At 38.9% G+C, this 23258-nt stretch overlaps 1 protein-coding gene across 3 annotated transcripts in view; it reads left to right on the top strand.

Moving 5' to 3' along the window:
- The window catches only part of SENP6 (SUMO specific peptidase 6), a 98709-nt gene that overhangs the window by 29791 nt on the left and 45660 nt on the right, over positions 1-23258 (top strand). For 2 of the 3 annotated variants that reach the window (XR_005557079.1, XM_039346622.1), the window contains exons 4-6: positions 1195-1337; positions 8696-8791; positions 12379-12399. Coding sequence is in view for 2 of the 3 variants with exons in the window: in XM_039346622.1 (XP_039202556.1) it covers positions 1195-1337; positions 8696-8791; positions 12379-12399 (260 nt within the window). In the remaining variant the exon portion in view is untranslated. The remainder of the gene's footprint in view (positions 1-1194; positions 1338-8695; positions 8792-12378; positions 12400-23258) is intronic. The other variant, XM_039346623.1, reaches the window with a different exon arrangement.

Below are 23258 nucleotides of genomic sequence, written 5' to 3'. Positions count from 1 at the left end.
GGTCCTCAACTTACAGCCATTTGTTTAGTGACTATTCAAAGTTACAACGGCACTGAAAAAAGTGACATGACCATTGTTCACACTTATGACCATTGTAGCATCCCCATCTGATCAAAATTCAGACACTTGGCAACTATACTGCATCCAGTTTTGGTCACCACATTACAAAAAAGATGTAGAGACTTTGGGAAAAAGTGAAGGAGGAGGAGGGGGTCAACTTATTTTCCAAAGCACCAGAAGGCAAGACAAGAAACAACGGATGGAAACTAATCAGAGAAAGAAGCAACCTGGTATTAAGAAGAAACTGTGAGGACAATTAACTAGTGCAGTGGTTCTCAACCTGTGGGTCGGGACCCCATTTGGGGTCGAACGACCATTTCACGGGGGTCGCCAAACAAGGCTGTCCGCCATTTTTCCCCCTTTTCTTTGGCCACGTCCCTGGCACCCGGTGATGTATAAGTGGTTGGGGGGGGGTCACCACAACATGGGGAACTGTATTATGGGGTCGCGGCATTAGAAAGGTTGAGAACCACTGAACTAGTGGAACAGTTTGCCTTCAGATGTTGTGGGTGCTTCATCACTTGAGGTTTTTAAGAAGAGACTGGATAGCCACTTGTCTGAAATGATATAGGGTCTCCTGCTTGAGCAGGGGGCTGGACTAGAAGATCTCCAAAGTCCCTTCCAGCTCTATTCTGATTGATTGATTGATAGTTCATATTTATGGCGGTTGCAGTATCCTGGAATCATATGATCCCCTTTTGCAATCTTTTGACCAGCGAAGTTAATGGGGAAGCCAGATTTACTTAATCATGTTTCTAACTTAACAACTGAAGTGATTCACTTATCAACTGTAATAAGAAAGGTTGTAAGTGGGGCAAAACTCACTTAACAACTGTCTCACTTAGCAATAGAAATTTTGGGCTAATTGTGGTGTAAGTCGAGGGCTACCTGTGTCCAGTCGACAGCCCCCCCCACCCCCAATTTTCTGGGCAGCATACATTTTTTTAAAAAAAAATATAAGGTGTAGAAATGTATTTCATTCAGAAAATTTTAATCCTGCTATTTGAGCAAGATCTTTCAGTGTGGGGACATCTGAGGCAGTATGAAATGGATTGAAAATATTTTAGTATTTGAAAGCTTAACAGAAGTATAGTTTCCTATTTTAATATGATGGTTTTTGTTGCTTTATTTCAGCCATATCACCACCGTTTAGTAGGCTTTGGAGCCAGAAATGATGCCTTAAGGACGTACAGCAGACGAAACAAAAGTGACACTCCTGGAACTTTAAAAAGCACGCCAACTGGACTTAACATATCAGGAAGCAGCAAGAAAATATGGTGTAGTGCTTTTCAGATGATCTCAAAATTGTTTAATATATGGTGTATTTCTGGAGGAAATGTTAGTCATGAGAGTGCTCCTAACACTGTTCAGCTGTCTGTTTCCACTTTGCTGATGTATTTTAAGCAAGTATAAGAACACATCTATTATAATATCCAAATATTATTATAGATATTGGAATATATAATTATGTATAAAAATGTCTAAACTACACAGAACTTTACAGAAACTTTACAGAAACAGATAGGAGTGCACTATTTGTGCTATTGAACAAAGAGACTGGACAGCCATTTGTTTTGAAATAGTGTAGGGTTCCTGCCTGAGCAGGGAGTTGGACTCGATGACCTTCCAACTAATTATTATTATTATTGATCATCGCACAGTCAGCCAGATGTTCAGACTGGATTTGGCATTTTGTCTACCTATCGAGTCCTTATCCAGGACCTGGGATAGGCAGATGTGGATGTTTGATGGTATTACAGATATCGTCGCAGGATGGAAGCAGTTCCTAATAAGGCTGCCTTTTGCAATTGACTAATAGCGAATTTGTCAATGCGCCAATGGTGTTCAAGTGGTGCTCTAGTTGTTTTGGAATTGCACCCAAGGAGCCTATGACTATTGGTACTATCCTTGCTTGCTTTTGCCACAGTCTTTCTATTTCTATTTCTATTATTATTATTATTATTATTATTATTATTATTATTATTATTATTATTATTATTATTATATATGGATCATCGCACAGTCAGCCAGATGTTCAGACTGGATTTGGCATTTTGTCTACCTATCGAGTCCTTACCCAGGACCTGGGATAGTCAGATGTGGATGTTTGATGGTATTACAGATATCGTCGCAGGATGGAAGCAGTTCCTAATAAGGCCGCCTTTTTCAATTGACTAATAGCGAATTTGTCAATGCCAATGGTGTTCAAGTGGTGCTCCAGTTGTTTTGGGATTGCACCCAAGGAGCCTATTACTATTGGTACTACACTTGCTTGCTTTTGCCACAGTCTTTCTATTTCTATTTGTAGGTCTTTGTATTTTGTTATTTTCTCCAGTTCTTTCTCTTCTATTCTGCTATCTCCAGGCACTGCCACGTCCACTATCCAGACCTTTTTGTCTTTCTTATCGACAATTGTTAAGTCTGGGGTATTATGTTGCAGGTGCTTGTCTGTTTGAATTCTGAAGTCCCAGAGCAGTTTAATTTTATCATTTTCTATGACTTTCTCTATTTTATGATCCCACCAGTTTTTGCTTACAGGCAAATGATATTTTTTGCAGATCTTCCAATGCACCATTGTTGCTACTTGTCATGCCGCTGCTTGTAGTCAGTCTGTGCAATCTTCTTGCAACAGCTTACCAGGTGGTCCACTGTTTCTTCAGCTTCTTTGCATAGGCGGCACTTACTGTCTGTTGCTGTCTTCTCAATTTTGACTTTGTATGCATTTGTCCTTAAGGCTTGGTCTTGTGCAGCCAGAATTAGTCCCTCGGTCTCTTTCTTCAATTTTCCTGCTCTTAGCAATTGCCAGGTTTTATTATTATCTGCTTTCCCAGCTATTTTTTTCATGTATTGGCCATGTAGTGCTTTGTCTTCCCATGCCTCTATTCTGTTCTTCATTTGGTCTTTCTTGTAGGCCACTTTGGTCTCTCCAGTAGTTAGTAAACCTTCCTGATATACTAATTTCAATGCATCTTCATCATTGTTCTTCAGATATTCTTCCAAAGCCATTTTTTCTTCTTCAACCATCTGATGTACTTGTAGCATTCCACGCCCACCTAGTTGCCTTGGTAGATAAAGTCTGTCAATGTCACTGCGTGGATGAAGGGCATGATTCATTGTCATTATTTTTCTGGTCTGCCTATCCATTGCTTTAGTTCTGCTTGAGTCCAGTCCACTATTCCAGCTGTGTACCTAATGACTGGGATTGCCCAGGTGTTGATTGCCTTTATGGTATTTCCTCCATTGAGTTTGGACTTTAAGATCTTCTTCACTCTCTTGATGTAGTCACTTCTAATCTTTTTCTTGACTTCAGTGTGCTTGATGTTGTCAGCTTGAAGGATACCCAAGTATTTGTAGTACTCTTCCTCATCCAGACTCTTAATGTTATTTTCGTGGGGCATCTTGATTCCTTCAGTTTTCACTATTTTTCCTTGTTTGATAGTAAGTGTGGCACATTTGTCCAAGCCAAACTCCATTACAATATCTTGGCTATATATACGGACAGTGTTGAGCAGCGATTCTATTTCAGATGATGTTTTTCCATACAGCTTCAGATCATCCATGTAAAGGAGGTGGGATAGTCTAGCAGATGTTTTTGATGTTTGATAGCCATGTCCTGAGTTATTCAGTATTGTTGACAGAGGAAACAGTGCAATAACAAATAGTAATGGTGATAGTGAATCTCCTTGAAATATCCCTCTCTTGATATTAACCTCTCCCAGCTTCTCACCATTTATCTGCAACTGTGTCTTCCATTGTGCCATCGATCTTTGCACAAATTTTCTGATGTTTCTACTGACTCCTGTTATTTCAAGGCACTTGATTATCCAATCATGTGGCAGAGAGTCAAATGCCTTTTTGTAGTCAATCCATGCCACATTCAGGTTGGTCTTCCTTCTCTTGCAGTTTTCCAAGATCATTTTGTCTATTAGGAGTTGATCTTTTGTTCCTCTGCTATTGGGGCTGTTTCCTTTCTGCTCAGGTGGAAAGAGTTTGTTTTCAACTAGATGCTGTTGTACTGCATCAGCTACCACACCAGTTAGTAATTTGAAAGTTGTTGGTAAGCAGGTAATTGGCCTGTAGTTACCTGGTGTTGCCCCTTTTGCTGGATTTTTCATTATTAGGTAGGTTTTCCCAGTTGTTAGCCACTTTTCAATTTCTCCACCTTGTAGTATATTGTTGAACTGCTTGGCAATGAGTGGGTGTATAACAGTTAGATGTTTCAACCAAAACCCATGCAGTTCATCTTCACCTGGTGCTGACTAATTTTTGATTTTCTTTGCTCTTTTTTCTACCATTTTTGTTGTTATTACTAGTTCTTTCATTTCAACTTCTGTTTTATTTGCATCCACCTCTTTTAACCAAGCTGCATCCTTGTTGTATTTCTTTGGGTTATCCCATACCTGCTTCCAGAATTGCACTGTTTCTTCCTTGTCTTGTCATGTACTGACTGATTCCTTGCAGTTTCTCCATTGATGGATTGGTAGAAACGTTTCTGATTGGATTGAATTTGGAGGTTCTGCCTATAGTTTGCAATTCGAGCTTCATATCTACTGATTTTCCTGGCTATAGCTGTTATTTGTTGCTTTATTATTTCCAGTGCTTCCTTGATCTTCCTTGTTTCTAAGTGGTATTTCTTGATTAGGTATTCTTTGGTCTTCTTGTTCTTCAGCTTCTTTTCTTTCATCTGTTCTAGCTTGCTTGCATGTGATCTTAACTTGCTGATCTTTTTTTCTAGTCTAACCTTCCATTTTTCTGGTGCACTGTTTGTTTGTTTTTCTTTTTTGTTGATTTTGCATCCCAGGTATTCTGTTATAACTGCAGCTGTGCTGTACATTAGTTGGTTTGTTTCTTGCAGTGAATTGGTGCTTATACTTGCTATTGCAGTATTTGCATCTTTTAATGCTTGTGCTAGCTGTTTCTTTGAAACAAGCTTCAATGCAGGTAGCCTTATTCTGTTGTTTTTGTGCTGTTCTAGATGCTCAGTTATTCTTTTTTTCAATTCTTTTATTTCTTTAGTTAGAGGGTTTTGTTCTTCCTGATGAAGAGGTGCCTGGTTTCCAAATGAGAACAGTTGTATATCTCTACTGGATTCTTTCACTGCCAACTCCCCCTGGTTTGCCTCTACATTCTGAATTACTTCTTGTAAGGCTTTGATTTCTTTGCCCTGGGTAAACCTTTGCAGTTCGTCTAATTCTGTTTCTGTAAATACTTTATTTCGTGTTATAAATCGGCTTTGATCTGCTAGTCTCTGTTCTGTTATTTCTGATTCTGGATGTTGTTCTTTCCAGAATTGGTGCATTCGTTTTAGATATCCTCGTCTTGTTGGACTTGATCTGTAGTAACAGATCATTATTTCTTTGTTTTCCATCACTGTGTATCTGCGACGGGTAAACACCCTTTCTTCCAGTAGTTCTGCAACTGCTGGCCCTGGTTGCTCAACCAACAGTCCTGAGTCCTGTAACCCATTTTTCACCAGATATCCAGGAACTCCAATATCTAGCGCGGATCTTGTTAACACGGGCGACATCCGAGCCGGTATGGCATTCTGAAATTTACGTCTCACCATTTTTTGTATGGGAGAGACACTCTTTGTCTGACTCCTCTGATGAGACCTGTCCAGTATGGTTGAACCTCTGGCATAGCTCTCATCTTCCTCAGAGTACACAAGCCCCACAACCACGTCAAGGTAGTGCCTCACTGGGGGATTATTATTATTATTATTATTATTATTGATCATCGCACAGTCAGCCAGATGTTCAGACTGGATTTGGCATTTTGTCTACCTACCAAGTCCTTACCAAGTACCTGGGATAGGCAGATGTGGATGTTTGATGGTATTACAGATATCATCGCAGGATGGAAGCAGTTCTTAGTAAGGCCGCCTTTTGCAATTGACTAATAGCGAATTTGTCAATGCCAATGGTATTCAAGTAGTGCTCTAGTTGCTTTGGGATTGCACCCAAGGCGCCTATGACTATTGGCACTACTCTTGCTCGCTTTTGCCACAGTCTTTCTATTTCTATTTGTAGGTCTTTGTATTTTGTTATCTTCTCCAGTTCTTTCTCGCTATTCTGCTGTCTCCAGGCACTGCCACGTCCACTATCCAGACTTTTTTGTCTTTCTTATCGACAGTTGTTAAGTCTGGGGTGTTATGTTGCAGGTGGTTGTCTGTTTGAATTCTGAAGTCCCAGAGCAGTTTAATTTTATCATTTTCTATGACTTTCTCTATTTTATGATCCCACCAGTTTTTGCTTACAGGCAAGTGATATTTTTTGCAGATCTTCCAATGCACCATTGTTGCTACTTTGTCATGCCGCTGCTTGTAGTCAGTCTGTGCGATCTTCTTGCAACAGCTTACCAGGTGGTCCACTGTTTCTTCAGCTTCTTTGCATAGGCGGCACTTACTGTCTGTTGCTGTCTTCTCAATTTTGACTTTATATGCATTTGTCCTTAAGGCTTGGTCTTGTGCAGCCAGAATTAGTCCCTCGGTCTCTTTCTTCAATTTTCCTGCTCTTAGCCATTGCCAGGTCTTGTTATTATCTGCTTTCCCAGCTACTTTTTTAATGTATTGGCCATGTAGTGCTTTGTCTTCCCATGCCTCTATTCTGTTCTTCATTTGGTCTTTCTTGTAGGCCAGTTTGGTCTCTCTAGTAGTCAGTAAGCCTTCCTGATATACTAATTTCAGTGCATCTTCATCATTGTTCTTCAGATATTATTATTATTATTATTATTATTATTATTATTATTATTATTATTATTATTATTATTAAATATATTCCCTTTCCAGTTAAAGTTTGTGGTATATCCAATGACATCTGCATTGTTAGGAAAAGAGTTGCCTGTGGATAATATGTTCTGTTGCCAGTATCTTCAGTTGCTATGTTGAGTTGTACAATGAAAAATCACAGTATGCAAGGGACAAAATTAGACCTAAGCTACTAAAGACTATCTGTTTCAATAATAGTATTATGCTACACTAATGGCTTGTGGTGTGCTTTTAAATAAAGAGTTACGGCCACATTTTTCCAACAAAGGAATATGCACTATACTATAGGCGTGATGTCTGCTTTTCAGAAAATGTTGACTTAGGCTATTGTTGCATCAATTTCCTTTTAATCCTAGAGCATTGTTTTTGAAACTTTGCATCATGGCCCATACCAATTTGTATAAAAATAAAAACTGTCTTTAGCAAACATTCAAATAATTATTCTCTTTCCCCTCCAGCCAGAGTAGCCACATTATTGCTAATGCACTGGTTGGAGGAGAAAGAGAAGTTTTTGAAATGCTACTTAGTGAATGAATTAATTTATAATTATTTTTTCTTAAATTTAATAAACTAAAACTTTATATTAATTGTTGAATTTCCTTGCAAACCATGCCAGAAATATCTTCTCAAATTATGCCAATTTGGTAGCAGTTCTGTGGTTTCTGGAAGCAATTCAATATGTTCTGGATCAATACAAAATTCTCTGGTTTAATAAATTTGGTATATCCCTGCTTCTTTATATTGATCTTATCAATAGATTCTCCTTGGATGATCATTGTTATAACTTAGATGCACCAATCGTGTTTAAAGTCTTAACAGATGTTATGGCTTTACTTTCTACAGCTCAAAAGAAAGTAAATTCTGCTCTTGAAATCTTTACTAGTTGAAAATTAAAACAAAAATATAGTTTTAGTATTGCCCTTGCACTGTGAAATTAAGCAATGTTAATTTTATATATTCTTCAGGTGAATAAAATGAATTGAAATAGTTTGATTTTTAGATCTTTTAGGGAGGATCTGCAAATTTTGTCTTTCTAGTTATGATCAAAAAGAAAAGATAATATTAATAAAATCATACTCAGTAAAACTTGTATAATTAGTAACCACAACTATATCTAATAATTATTTGTCAACTCTTTTGTTTTTATCATTTTTAATCTTCTTTGCCCATTTACTAAGCAATATTTCCTAACATATTTGCTGTGAACATCATCACCAAGATTATTAACTAGTTTTTGAAACGGACAAATTTGTTTCAAGATTGAATTATCTTTTTTCTTTTGATTTTTTATTTATTGTTTTAAAAGAAAAACAAAAAGAAAACAAGCAAAAAGAAGGAAAAAACGGTTCAGGAATATTTATAAGTGGACAAAGGAATTTTTGTACACGTAATGCTTAGCATTTCTTTGATTAAAAATTAATGGTAGGAAACATTAAGTTGCATTTAACTACATTAACTGGTTTTAATAATGTAAGTAAGAATTTAACTCTCTGAGCCTAGTGCCCAAATCTTTAATAATACTGAATTTTCAATTGTTACTCAGTTATTAAGAATGAACTTGTGAAACAAATTATTTGTGTGTGTGTATATTGAGAAGAAATTAAAAAAAGTACAACTTTTTTGGGAAAGATTTTTTCCCCACCCTGCTATACTGGCTGTAGAACATCAGGATCCTTTCTATTTCCTGTACTGGCTGCCAGTTGCTACTAATGAAGCACTTAAGCAATTGCTACGATTAGACAATGTAGTCGAAGCTCCGATTCATTTGGAGAAAAAATGACCTTTAAGACTTTATTTAAAATGAGTTGAACATTTGGTCCTGTTGTGAATAATAATAATACTTTTTCTATTTTATTATTATGTTTGCAGTGTAAATGCTGAAAATATATCCTATTCAGAATCGGAAGTCCAGGCCAGACATCTTTCTGCTCACACACAAAAACGAGTAAAAACAGCAGCCCAAAAGTAAGTTCTAAAAGTCATAGGCCACTAGTTTGACTTTATTGGGTTTGTCTTCTGTGCAATTTGTACTCAGTAGCTAAACATGATGTACTATTCATAGAATCAGAGACAAGACGGGATCTTTGAGGTCATCTAGTCCAATCCCTGCTCAGTGCAGGATTGATTAGAGCAGGGTTCCCCCACCCCCAGTCCGTAGACTAGTACTGGGCCACGGCATGCCAGCAACTGGTCCATGCAAACACCCCATCTGTGGGATGCAGGCAGTACCTGAAACCATGCCCCCTCCGGTCTGCGGAAAAACCTCTCTCCACGGAACCGGTCCCTGGTGCCCAAAAGGTTGGGGACCTCTGGAATAGAGTATCTATAATAGATGGTAATCCAGCTTTTGTTTGAAAAGCTTAGCAAAAGGGAACTAACCACTTCATATGGCAGCCTATTCCTCTTGCTGAAAGCTGATCTTTTAGGGTAGTTTCTTCTAATGTGTGGTTTGATCCCACTTCCTTGTAATAGTGATCCATTTATAATGGTCCTGTCCTCTGGGGCTATAGAGAACAAAGGATTGGGTCAGCCTTTCAGATATTTGAACACTGATAATCAGGTTTCCCTTCAGTCATTTCTATCTAGACAAAATGTGCCAGTTTGGTATAGTGATACCACCTGCTATCACATTCCAGTTTGTGGAAGTACCATTGATGAACATTCCTACAGCAATGTTCAGTAAGCCATGTTATCCACTTAGAATTAATCTGACTGGCCTTCCCTTTAACCAGTGTGTTAATGAGAAGGCCAGGAGGTTCTTTGTTGGATGCTCTGTTGAAAATAAGGTACATTGTCTACAGTACTGCTACAACCTACTCTGGAACTTAACCAAAAATGAGTAAAGATTAGTCCAGCAAGGTTTATTCATGATACATACATGCTGGATTATGAATTACTGAATTCTATATACAAAACAATCTTTGGGGAATTTTTTTAGTTATTGATGTCAAAACATCTGTAGTTTCTTGGATCAATTATTCTCTGTTTTGAAGATAGGGATAATATGCACCCTCCAGTTATTCTGTATTTATTAAAGATATAAGGATTCACCTAAAATTATCAGCAAGGTCAGTCAGTCTCCTAAAATGTATTTCCTTTGAACTAGAAGATTTAAATTTATTCAAGATAGACAAGTATCCCTGAATATATTTCTATCCATCTCAAACTTCAGTTCGGTTCCATCCTTCATCCTATTCTTTACAGTTTCCCAATAGGATACATACTCTCTAGTCAGAAGATGAAGCCAAAATACTAGTTGAATGGGTCTGCCTTCACTTTGGTCTCTTTAGCATTTTTCATTTTAACTAAGCAACTGGTATATTTTTTGTATCTTTTTTGAATGTTGAGTGCATCTGAAGAAGGCTTTCTTGTGTGTGATTTTTAGTTTTGTTTGCCAGCCTCCGCTCATTCTGAGCTCTACCTTTTCTCTCTATAGTTCTGTGCTGACTGTGTTGTTCTTAGTCAGTGATGGCAAACCTTTTAGAGATCGAGTCCCCAAACAGCAACCCAAAACCCACTTATGTATTGTCGGGTACCGAGTGGGCGTGGCCCATTGGGTGGATGTGGCCCATTGGGTGGGCGTGGCTGTGGTGGTAACGGCAGACTGCGTGGGACTAAAAAGTTCAATCAATCAATTGTAACTTCGCAAGATCTTTTTTTTCCTGCGAGAAGTTAAAATTGACTGATTGATTGTACCTTTTTTTTTTTTTTTTGTACATGGTGGAAGCCTAAAGTGAAAAGGTTTTATAAAACCCAGCTGAAGGCCTAGGACTGGGGCAGTGGTGCACGTGCCCACAGAGAGGGCTCTGAGTGCCGCCTCTGGCACCCGTGCCATAGGTTCGCCACCACGGTTCTTAGTGATATTTCCTTCAGCTATGTATAGCCATTTTATTTGTTTGATTCAGCTGTTCATTAAGTTCTTTGTGTGTCCATGTTGGCTCCATTAGTTTGGCATTTAAATTATTTTCAATTGTGCTTTTAGTATCTCCTTTTTGGGGGAAACTCTCACTATTTAAATTTCTTTTTCCATTAGCTTCTACTGCTACAATACTTTCACTGTTCTAGTATCACCCAATACAGTACTAAAGAGGCTTTAGTTGTTGAAATATTCAGAATTCCTAACCTGTGGAATTTAGAGTTGTTGAGTAATCTTGGACAACTTTAGTATTTCAACTTTTCCTTGCAGCAAAAATTAGTTGAGACCTTTTGAAAATTGTGTCTGATGGTGGTTTCTAATCCTTTTGCCTTTACTTGTCCAGCTCTATATTATATTCATTCTAATTCTTCTCAGAAATTGTATTTATGTTTGTTGGTTGAAGTCTGACTTTAAAGATTGTATGGGTGTGGGGGGGGGGGTTTGCAGCTTTATATGTGAACTTGAAGCTATAACATTTGTATGGCCTAGAGCTTTATTCAAGAATGTGGTTCTGAAATTGTTTTCCATTTATATGCTTTTGAAAGTTTCTGAAACAATCATGCTTAGTTTTTTATTTTATAATAGGGACATAGTGATGGCATTTTGATTTGTGGCAGATTGTTATTTCACTACTAGACATGTGTTTATTACAGGAGTTATTTTTCTCAGGTTTGGCCATTTTATTTTCAGCATTGTTTGTAATTTGGCAGTATTACAAAATAATGCATTTTTTTTTAATATTACCAAGAACCATACTCATGTCCTGCAATGAGCTTCGGAGAGTCCTTTATTCTGATCCAACACAGTTTTTCTTACACATATCAAGGACAGTTTAGTTTTCCACTATCACTATCACATCTTAGCTTGTTTGACTTATGTTGGCAAAGTATTTCTTTAAAATACTTCATTTTTTTCAATAAATAAATTCTAGATATATAGATGGGCAACTTTTAGATGTTTTGTCTATATAAGATGGGCATCTTACATCTGTTTTGTTTATATACTGCAGACCCATTCCAATGGATGAGATTGCACTTGGTGGCACAGAACAGATTATAGTTTTTTCTTGTAATAAAACAGAATTTTAGGGGAGATAGTTACAAGGACAGAAAAATAAGACAAAATAGCGTTGGAATAAGATTGAGTTCTCTTTCCTTTTTTACCTCCACTTGAAACTATTAATCAACCACTAGTGCTAAAAATCTCATGTCTTACTATGAACAACCTGAATAAAATTTTAGCTTAGAAGAATGGCTTATCCTTATCCAGTCCTTCTTCCTTGGCGTTTGTATTGGGCTCTTCTGCCTTAAGATCCATGGAGTACCTTTAAAGAATGGAAGTTAAAGTGCTATGTTCTCCTTGTGGAGGAAGAGCTGGTAACTCCCAAGTTTGCTCATTGAAGCAGGTCCTTATTTAATTACTGTATTCACCTGAAAATAATGAGGCAATCAGCTGATAACCGTATGTGGTTTAGGTTTCAATTACTTTATTTAAATGTGTAAGTTTAGTGCTACTTAACAACAAATGTTCTGCATTTGATTTAACTGTTAAAATACAGGTTTCTAAAAGCACATTTTAAAGATCTCATATCGAAAGCCTTTGTATCTTATAATATTTCTCTTTTTCATATTTTAAGCAATCGGGATCTAAAAGAAAGGTAAGCACAAGGTGAAATGGACATGATGATGAGAATGCTGTAGAAATATTTTTGTTTCCTTGCGCTACTGAATAGATTTTCTTACCTGAGATAGGTAAATGAGACAGGATTATCAACAGATAATCAGTTCTGGTTACATTTATTCATAACTTTAAGTTGTACAGGCTTCTGGCTTATTTTGAATAAGCAAGTGTGCCAATGCACAACTACTTCATTAGTCCCATTTTACTGCTTCTAATCAAAGCATGTCAGGAATTTGAATAAAGGTTGCCTTTAGATTCTACCTTGATGTGGAAAATATAAATGATGACTTTAACTTGACACAAAACTTGGTGAATTTAATTACTGAGATGGTCTGAAGGATATATGACATTGGAAATAAGAAAGAATATTTAATGTGATGGAGATGCTTATAATTTAGACTCAAAATCATGTAAAGGCTTACATGGTTGGTAAAAGTTTACTTCAGCAGGACAAAATGACTTCCAACGTTTTATAATATTAGATGGTTTCTTCTCTAGAGCTTACAGTTAACAAGGAGACCTCATTTAACAAACACTCCCTCAGCAGCTGTTCCAGGTTATGATGGAGCTGAATGAGTGGTCCTTATGACTGGTCCTCAAAGGTTTGGCTGTCCCAGTACTCCTGCGGTTACATGATCACAGTCTGGGCACTGGAAACCAGCAGTCACAAGTTGCTCTGGCAACTGGCTTGGAATCATCCACCCCTGCTTTACTTGTACCGTGGCTCATGAGCCGTTCCCCCACCTATCAGGAACCACCCATAATCTACTGTGCATTGCATACACCTGCCCACTGGCCTGCTTGCAAGTCCTGAATGACCCATGATTCTTGCTTACCAATGGCAACAGGGAGTGCTAAGATTGCTGTTGCTAAGCAATGTGGTCATGTGATGTAACATTTTGTGACTACATCACTTAGCGATGGAAATTCAAGTCTCAATTACCTAGCTTAACGAAGGACTAACTGTAAGAGATTTGGAAAGGGGATGTCAGAATCCTAATGGCAATAATAGATTTGGTTATTCAGATTATATTCAGTTATAATTTTTATATGCTATTTAATGCATTCAGACTTCTTTTCTGCTTAGGTTGTCATGTCTTGGCCAAGTAATGTTAATGCATCTATTTTGATTTTCAAAATAGAAATAGAGAATGAGAAGGGTTACAATTATTTGTAAGCATTTTTAAATTGTTAAATTTTTAATTTGTTATAATTATAAAAATCAAAATTATAATAAATAATAAAATAGTTTATTCTAATTTATAATTAGAAATAATTTTACAAATTATAAATTTTTAAAATTTCTTTATTTTTAATAGTAGTATATTGACTGATCTTGTAACTTTTATCAATAAAATAAAATAAACTACAGAGCACAATATACTTTCGGAATAAGATAGATAGGAGGAAACAAAATGTGTTAATTTAAGTAGTCAGTCATTACAGAAATGAATGTTCTTTACAGGATATCCCAGTTTGTTCAGTGTATTGGGTTCTTGGGACCACTATTATAAACTTAGCAGTTCTGCATACAATATATACATTTGAACTCAGGACACTCTGTGTTTTGGTAGCAGTGGGGCATATGGGGGTACCAGCACAACTTCAAATGTCTGTTGATGCCCCCCCCCCAGACTTCTTGATGTATTTGCGCTTTTTTAAATATCCCTTTTGTTTAAATGAATAAATGACAATGTGTCATACTGCAAAACATCTTTAATTAGCCTCTCATCATCATGTTTATTCAACCAAGTAATTGTAGTCAACAAAGATCTCACCAGTAGAATATTTGGGGGGGGGGGAGGAAGGGGGCTGGTTAGTTTGTTGGTAAAGTATCCCAATTATTTAGTTAAGTTTTTGGATAAAAAGATGTTTTGTGGTAATACTATTTCCTTAATATCATCAGACTATTACTTTTACCAGATTCTGATAGCTCATTACAATGATTAATAGTATGGTTCTATCTTACCAGCAGCAGTAACAAAGTTTAGAGATTAATTCTGATTCATTTTATTTAATTCTTTACCTAAAAGAATGGTGTCATTGCTAAAGCTCCGAGATACTTGAAAACTTCTACTTTATTGCATGAACCGATACAAAGTTACTAATTTTGTGATATAGTCTGGTTCAAATTATAAAATGTGTTTGCTGTAATATAAAAGTAATAACATTCTTAAAATTACATTATCAATTTTATTTCAGTTTACCAGAAAGGAATGTTTTGTTTTCTCTTTTGTGAGCTCCTTCACATAAATTATGATAAGGATTTTAGGATAAAGTTTCAAATGTGTTGGTTTTGGTCGGATATTTCACAACCAATTTATTTGATTTTAGACATATGTCTTTTCTCCTTATCAGTATCTTTACAGCTGGCCACGTTTGAGAATGTATCCTATCATTTGCTGTGGATATTGAAATAAAATTAGCTTCTGTAGGGAAAAATAATGTACACATTTGGGAAAATACTGTATGATCTCAGGCAGAAATTATTACAACAGCTGGCTTATAGTGGGGTGGCTCAGCAATTAAGGTTAAGCCCTAACTCCTACCAATTGCAATAACATTTAGACTTATATATCACTTCACTGTGCTTTACAGCGCTCTCTAAGTCAGCGGTTCTCAACCTATGGGTCGCGACCCCATTTGGGGTCGATCGACCATTTCAGGGGGGTCGCCAAACCACGCTGTCCGCCATTTTTTTTCCCTTTTCTAACTGTTCTACTTCCTCTTATTTGGCTATATAGAAAGTGCCGTTCCTGCCTCCCTCCTCTTTGCGCATGCGCAGCTTTTTTCTATTTAAAGTTAGGAAGTTTCGGTTTTGGAGCATGTGGAGGAAAGCAATACAGAGGACAAGCGAGAGAGAGCAAGCAGCGGAAAGCAAGAGAGAAAACAACTAAAAACAGTAAGTTTCCTCTCTGGCCTGCCGCTGAGCTTCTTCTGCTTGGCAGAGGAATATATGTACCGTATTTTCCGGCATATACGGGTACTCTCTAATTATTTCAGTGGAGTTTAAGTTTGTAGTTCGTTTTGTTAAAGTTAAACAAATGAATCAAAAATCCTTGCTTACTTATCTCTCTAAGCGTCAAGGATCGCAAAGCAACATGAGCCCCAAATTACTTTTGTGCATCAATTTCTCACTATTTCCCATTGTGCTAAACATGTCCCGAATTTGTAGGTTCCAGGTGAGAAGGATTTTGTCCGTTGCGTGCAGAAAAATGATGGGACTCCCAGATTTTTTAGCCTGGCTGGCTGCAAAGGAAGCAGCCACTGCTTCTCCATGCAAGCCTTTGCGGAACAAGAGTTCCGTGCAGCAAAATGCAGCAACCAATCGTGCAAGAAACATCCCGCAAGAGAATGGCTTCCCCCTCTTATCCAATAAAGCGGACAAAAAGCTTACCGTTTTTGTACTGCATGGCATTCTACACGCATGCAGTCTCCCAAACTGAGAAACCGACCGCAAACAAGTTTGCAAGCCAACTTCTCCTAGGGTCGGAAGGGCAAAGGCACGCCAACGTGCCAAGGCAAGGTTTTTTTTTTTTTTTTTGCATCCTATCGTAGAAATCCCCGCATCTTCCCTGCTTCTCTGGCTTCCCAGCCGCTTCTCTCTTTGTTCCAGCCTCTCCCCTCGCCGCCTGCTGCGCTCTCCAGACTACTGTTTTGGGCTCATCTCGCCACCGCCCCCTCCCTCACTTCTGAGCGCCACCTCCGCCTCCGGAGCCAACCCTCCCCTCCGCCCGCTGCCCTGGTCAAGTCCCTTTGCGTGCTCCACTCACCACTCGCTTCTCTCCATTCAGCACTGTTTGCGCTCTGCTCCTTGTAGCCACCGATGCCGCCTCCTCGCCATGTCCCAGCGCGGCGCTCCTGCTGGCGCACGCTCCACTCCCCGCTCGGCTTTAGGCGCCCTCCATCCCCGAGGCGCACGCCAAACGCACCACAAGGATCGAGTCTCTCGAGCTCGACCTACCAGCAGGAGCGCCGTGCTGGGACATGGCGAGGCGGCGGCGGCTACGAGGAGCAGAGCGCAAACAGCGCTGAATGGAGAGAAACACTTCTCTCCATTTGGCGCTGTTTGTGCTCTGCTCCTCCTAGCTGCCGACGCCGCCTCCTCGCCATGTCCCAGTGCGGTGTTCCTGTTGGTAGGTTGAGCTCGAGAGACTCGATCCTTGTGGTGCATTTGGCGTGCGCCTCGGGGTGAGGAAATGGGGTCGGGATGATCTTCTGGAAGCTGAGGCAGGCAGGAGCCATGGAAGTGCAGTCGGTATCTGAGCCGTCGGTGGCAGCGGTGGCGGGGGCAGTGGCCCCCGGCACCAGTGCTCTCCCTTTGGAACCGGCAAAGGATACGGACCGCCAGCTGCGTCTTCGCCTCTGTGTCCTCAACCGAGCATGATTACGTGGGCACCCTGCGCTTCCTGCAGTCGGTAAATGCCGGGGCTCCGGAGGGTATGCCTGGACCCCGGAAAGGGGAGGGAGTCACTGGGGCAGGCGAAAGGTTGCGTCGAGGAAGAGGAAGGGCAGCTGTGCATCTGCTGTGGCGATGGGACCCGCGGCGGTGAACGTGGAGGGGGTGTTTTAGAAATTGCTACTGGTGGGCTTCTTCTAGGTTGGTGGTAAGAAGCGTTTGCCTCTTGGGAAAACTGGCCCTTGATACAGAGGCTTGGTGTGGTTTTTAAATCACCCCTTTCAACATCCCGAAGCCTTCAAGATGTTTACACACAGTTGATTGGTCCTGCCAGAGTTCATCAGGTGCCTGGTTTGCAAACGACAGTGATATAGTATTACTAATGGATTTTTATTTTTTAAGCATAGTGATAAAATCCTTTCTGGTCTGAAGGCTTGTTTTAAAGGGCTTTCTTTTTGTTGACTTTGTTCTTTTCCAAAAGAAGCTTGTGGTGCATGGTTTAGACTTGGCAACTTTTTCATCAGTAAATCTTGGCTTAAGTTGAAACTCTTTTGACTATTTTAAAAGTAATTCCAGTCACCTTTGTAGTTTTCCTAGAAACTACCAGAGAAATGTTTTTTTTTTCCTAATTACAACCTGTGTCATTTGGGGGTGGCCATGTCCACCAGATGCAGAGCTGCAGATACCCAGAATTGGTCCTGCAACCTTCCATTGTCTCCCACTGACTCACATCCACTTAAAAAATATTCCTGTACTCTGCTTTTTTCCAAGTACAAACAAATGCTCAAAGAATTCAGCTTGGACTTTGGAAGGAGGTGGCATCAGTATGTTGATGGCATTTTGCTTGCCTTGTGTTTGGCCCAGAATCAGTGTCTGAGATCAGTAAGGGGTTGGGAGGGAGCCAGTCAACTAGCTGAGCTGATTGTGCAGTCAAATGGTGTCAGTCTGCTTTCCTTTCCTCCTGAATGAATCTTCTTCACCTGGATGCCCTCTTGATGTGTGGATTAGAATTTGCCTCAACTGATGCTCTCAACTGGTGATCTGGAGATACAGATCTTTGATACAGTTTTGGTAACTTCTGCAATGTGCTGCCTATGACTTCTGGTTTGTGGTTTGGTGATCTCTGTGTTTTCTTGCAGATGTTTCGTTACCAAACTAGGTAACATCAAACTAGGAAATACCGTATTTTCCGACGTATAAGACGACCCCCAACTTTTGAGAAGATTTTCAGGGTTTAGGATTCTAAACCCTGAAAATCTTCTCAAAAGTTGGGGGTCGTCTTATACGCCAGAAAATACAGTATTCCATTTCTAGTTTTAAGTTTCTGTTACTACTAAACCTGTTTTAAGACTTTTATCAATTTACAATTTCCATAATCAAATATTGTTTTACTTCAACAGATTATCACTTCAATTATCTCTTCCAGATATGTTCAAGTTCTTAATCTCTCTCATCCCTCTTTTAATCACCAGTCTCATTTATATCTTCTTCCAATAAAAACTAACTTAGTTAAAAAAAGAAACAATGTTAAACCTTACTTCATTTCAATTCATTACACAAACTTCAAATCACATCCAAATAATTATCATACCTTACCAGATAATATTATTATACACAAAAGTTACCTAATTAATTTAAGCACTTCAAAGTTCCAGTCTAAAAACTCAACATTTTTTCAATTCAAGTACATATATATGTCTATATATTGGGCAGATTCTGCCTACACTCCCTGAGATTGGGTGGTGCATCTTGGGCTCCCAAATCATGATGAATACTTAGTTATGTGGCCACCTAAATATGGACTTGTGTTTTCTCATGGTCTCAGATCTCTGGCTAAAAATCTGAATTTCACGAGCCCGGTTTCTTTCCCAGGATAATTGAGTTGATTTTCCACTAAAGGGGGGGGGGGTAAGACTCCTCCCATGGAGTTGGTGATTGCTGGCTGTGAAGTTCTGGGAGTTGAAGTCCACATGCCATAAAATTGTCAAGGTTGAGAAACACTGGGTTTGAAAATAGAACAACACAGAGAATGGTAAATCGTAGGAAACTTTAATGAACTGTTTTGACTGAACTATGCCATGTGTCATGTTTTGTATTATTGAAGCTATTGTTACATATTTTCACTAGCAAACCATTCAAGACAATGGATCCGAAGAACATCAGGAAAAGGAAATATAGTGAGGATTTCCTACAATATGGCTTCACGTCTATTTGTACAGCGGGAATCGAGAAACCGCAGTGTGTACTTTGCTCTGAAGTTTTGTCAACAGAATCAATGAAGCCTAACAAACTTAAACGGCATTTTGAGACCAGGCATCCAAGCTATGCTGGCAAGGACATAAACTATTTCAAATCCAAAGCTGATGCACTGAAGAAAGGCAGACTTGACACTGGTGGCAAGTACCAGAAGCAAAATGTAGCAGCCCTTGAAGGGTCATATTTGGTGGCACTCAGAATCGCCAGAGCCATGAAGCCTTACACTATTGCAGAGGAGTTACTGTTGCCAGCGGCCAAAGACCTTGTTCGAGTTATGATCGGAGAAGAATTTGTGACAAAATTGAATGCAGTTTCCTTGTCCAATGACACTGTCCGCAGAAGAATAGATGACATGTCTGCTGATATTCTTGATCAGATAATCCAAGAAATTAAATCTGCTCCACTTCCAATATTTAGTATTCAGCTTGATGAATCTACAGACGTTGCAAACTGTTCCCAGTTACTGGTTTACGTGAGGTATGTTAATGATGGCGACTTTAAAGACGAGTTTCTGTTTTGCAAACCTCTTGAAACAACTACTACTGCACGTGATGTATTTGACAAAGTTGGTTCATTTCTGAACGAGCATAACATATCTTGGGAAAAGGTTTGTGGTGTTTGCACAGATGGTGCTCACTATGCTAGGATGTAGATCTGGATTTCAACGTTTGGTACGGAATGAGTCACCAAAAGTCATCGGAACTCACTGTATGATTCATCGGCAAATATTAGCAACAAAGACGCTGCCGCAAGAATTACGAGAAGTAATGAAAAGCGTCATAAATTGTGTCAACTTTGTAAAGGCAAGCAGCTTAAACACAAGATTGTTTTCATAACTGTGCAACGAGCTGGATGCGCCAAACAATGCTCTGCTATTTCACACTGAAGTGAGATGGTTGTCGAAAGGAAAAGTTTTAAAACGTGTTTTTGAGCTTCGTGATGAACTCAAAACATTTTTTATTCAGAAAGAAAGACCACAGTTTGAAGCTATTTTCAGCGATAACAGCGAACTGCAGAAAATAGCTTACTTAGTTGACATCTTTGCCATCTTGAATGAGTTAAATTTATCACTGCAAGGACCAAATGCAACGTGCCTTGATTTGACTGAAAAGATCCAATCATTCCAAATGAAACTGCAGCTTTGGCAAAAAAAAAATTGGATGAAAATAAAATTTTCATGTTGCCTTCCTTATCTGCTTTCTTTGAGGAACATGACATTGAACCAGACAACAGGATTACGTTGATAAAATCTGTTAAAGAACACATGCTCATGCCTGCAGATGAAACCTCATCGTACTTTCCAAATCTACCTGACATCCCATTTGCACTTGCCAGAAGCCCATTCACAGTCAACGTTGAAAATGTTCCTGAGACAGCACAAGAGGAGTTCATTGAGCTTATTAACACCGATGCAGCGAAAACTGATTTCTCCACAATGCCAGTTACAAAGTTCTGGATCAAATGTTTGCAGTCATATCCTGTTCTGTCTGAGACTGTGTTGCGCCTTCTTGTTCCATTGCCAACAACATATCTTTGTGAAACAGGGTTTTCCAGCTTGTTGGTTATCAAGTCTAAATACAGAAATAGACTTGTTGTGGAAGATGATCTTCGGTGTGCTCTTGCAAAGACTGCCCCGAGAATTTCTGATCTGGTGAAAAGTAAGCAACCTCAACCTTCGCACTGATGTTGGCTTTTTATGCATACTGTTGAAAAATGTAGCAATGTAGTTTACTGTGGTTTGTTATATTAAGACTGTTACCCATGCTACACCATGCTTCCACACAAAATTTCATTGTTTTGTAATTAAAAATAAATATTTAACTATATATAATTACATATTGTTTTTGTGATTAATCACTATGCTTTAATTATGTTCAATGCAAATACATCCTGCATATCAGATATTTACATTGCGATTCAGAACAGTAGCAAAATTACAGTTATGAAATAGAAACTAAAATAATTTGATGGTTGGGGGTCACCACAACATGGTTGCCACGCCCACTTGGTGGCCACACCCACTTGGCCACGCCCCTGGGGTCACCACAACATGGGGAACTGTATTATGGGGTCACGGCATTAGAAAGGTTGAGAACCACTGCTCTAAGTGGTTTGCAGAGTCAGCATATTGCCCCCCCCCAATCTGGGTCCTCATTTTACCAACCTCGGAAGGATGGAAGGCTGACTCAACCTTGAACCTGTGAGAGCCAACCTAGCAGTTTGAAATTGCGAGTAGATAAATAGATACCACTTCGATGGCAAGGCAACCTTGCTCTGGATGTCATGCCAGCCTCCCGACCATGGAAATATCTTCGGACAGCGCTGGCTCAATGGCCTTGAAACGGAGATGAGCACCACCTCCTATAGTCAGCACTGATTAGCAGAATAAAATTCACAGGGACTCCTTTATCTGTTTTTACTGGTTTACAGTAGAAATACTATGCAGAATTATATATCGCCATTTATGTTCATACATCACCACCACCCATAGTAAAGATTAGATATAAATCGAATGGATAAATTTAAAGTCATGAAATAATACTACTTTGAGAAACATACCTAGAAAAGAAAACAAGCACAATTTTATTAGAAACTACAGTGATACTTTCAGATATTCATAAAGTAGACTCTTCCAAAGTTCATGTCATACTGCAGACCAGAATATCTCTGCTAATTGGGCAGATAAAACTCAATCTTAGATCAGTTTTTCCTCTTTTGGTAAATTTTATTGATTATGCCCTTCCTAACCAATGTTCTCTTTAATAGACCATTCAAAATAGACATGGGGATTCATAATAAGCATAGCTCTTCTAGAACATGAACAAGAATACGTACATTTTACTTTCATGCACTATTTGCTCTACAGTGTCAGCCCTTTGTACAAAATCTGGCCAACATGTATTCATATTCTATTACATTTAGTAGAGCTATACATACATACATACATACATATTCATGCACACTGTGTGTGTGTGTGTGTGTGGTTAAAGATGCTGAACTTGGCTGGAAAGCTAACGGCCTGGGTTCCAGACCTGAGCACCGCTTGATAGGATGAGCTCCCATTAAATGCCCTGGTTCCTGCCCATCTAGCAGTTTGAAGGCATGCAAAATCAAGTAAATAACTAAGTACCACTTTGGTGGGAAGGTCATTTCATTTAGTGCGCCTTCTTGGCATAGAATCATGCTGGCCACATGAACATGAAAATGTCTTCTGACAATGTTGGCTCTCTTCGCTAAGGAAGGGAGATGAGCACTGTCCCCTAGTACAGGGGACATGACTGGACAAGGGTAAACTTTACCTTTTTGTTAGCCCTTTGAGTACGCTAGGTTGTAAAATAAGTTCCACAAGAACTATTGGAACTTTGTTTTATTGATTGAGAATGTAATAACAGAATCTCGAAAGCCTGACAGAGATTCTCTATCCCCCATATTATATCAAAGAGAATCCAAGTGGGGTTATCTTGAGTTTCTTTCTATCCCTTCCTCCCTTTCTGGGCCATATGGGTGTTTTAATGGTTGTTGAATTTCTTCTTGAAGGCCATTTCCATACTTCCTTACAGCTAGAAATGAACCATAAAGATCTCAAACCTATAGTATATGCTTCATCCTTCTCGAGTTCAGTGCAATAAGATTGGAAGTTTCATTCTCTTTTTTAATTTAAGTGCAATTAATTTTTAGATTAAGCATTCTATGTTCAATTTAACAACCATGGCTTAACCCATTATCTTTTGTTTTCTTTAGATGACAAAAGTAATCATAGGAAATTGTAATTAATATAAAACAATTAAAACAGCCAGGTTCCTTATGCCCATGATATGTTGTATTACTGTTATTTCAGTTTATTAGCTGCCTCAGTTACCAAAGGAATTAAGGGTTAAAAAAAAAAAAAGGAACACATTGACATGTAAGGGCTTACTATAGCAGTGATGGCGAACCTTTTAGAGACTGAGTGCCAAACTGCAATCCAAAACCCACTTACGCATTGTCGAGTGCCGGGTGGGTCTGGCCCATTGGGTGGGTGTGGCTGCGGTGGTAGTGGCAGACTGGGTGGGACTAAAAAGTTCAATCAATCAATTTCGACTTTGCAAGATCTTTTTTTTCCTGCAAGAAGTTGAAATTGACTGATTGAAACTTTTTTTGCACACGGCAAAAAGGTTTTATAAAACCCAGCTGAAGGTCTA

The sequence above is a fragment of the Crotalus tigris genome, unplaced genomic scaffold (assembly GCF_016545835.1).
Source record: "Crotalus tigris isolate CLP2741 ecotype Arizona unplaced genomic scaffold, ASM1654583v1 scf7180000018016.4438896, whole genome shotgun sequence".
Lineage (NCBI taxonomy): Eukaryota > Metazoa > Chordata > Lepidosauria > Squamata > Viperidae > Crotalus > Crotalus tigris.
The sequence above is the reverse complement of the archived record's forward strand: the minus strand, read 5'-3'. Positions and strand labels throughout refer to the sequence as shown.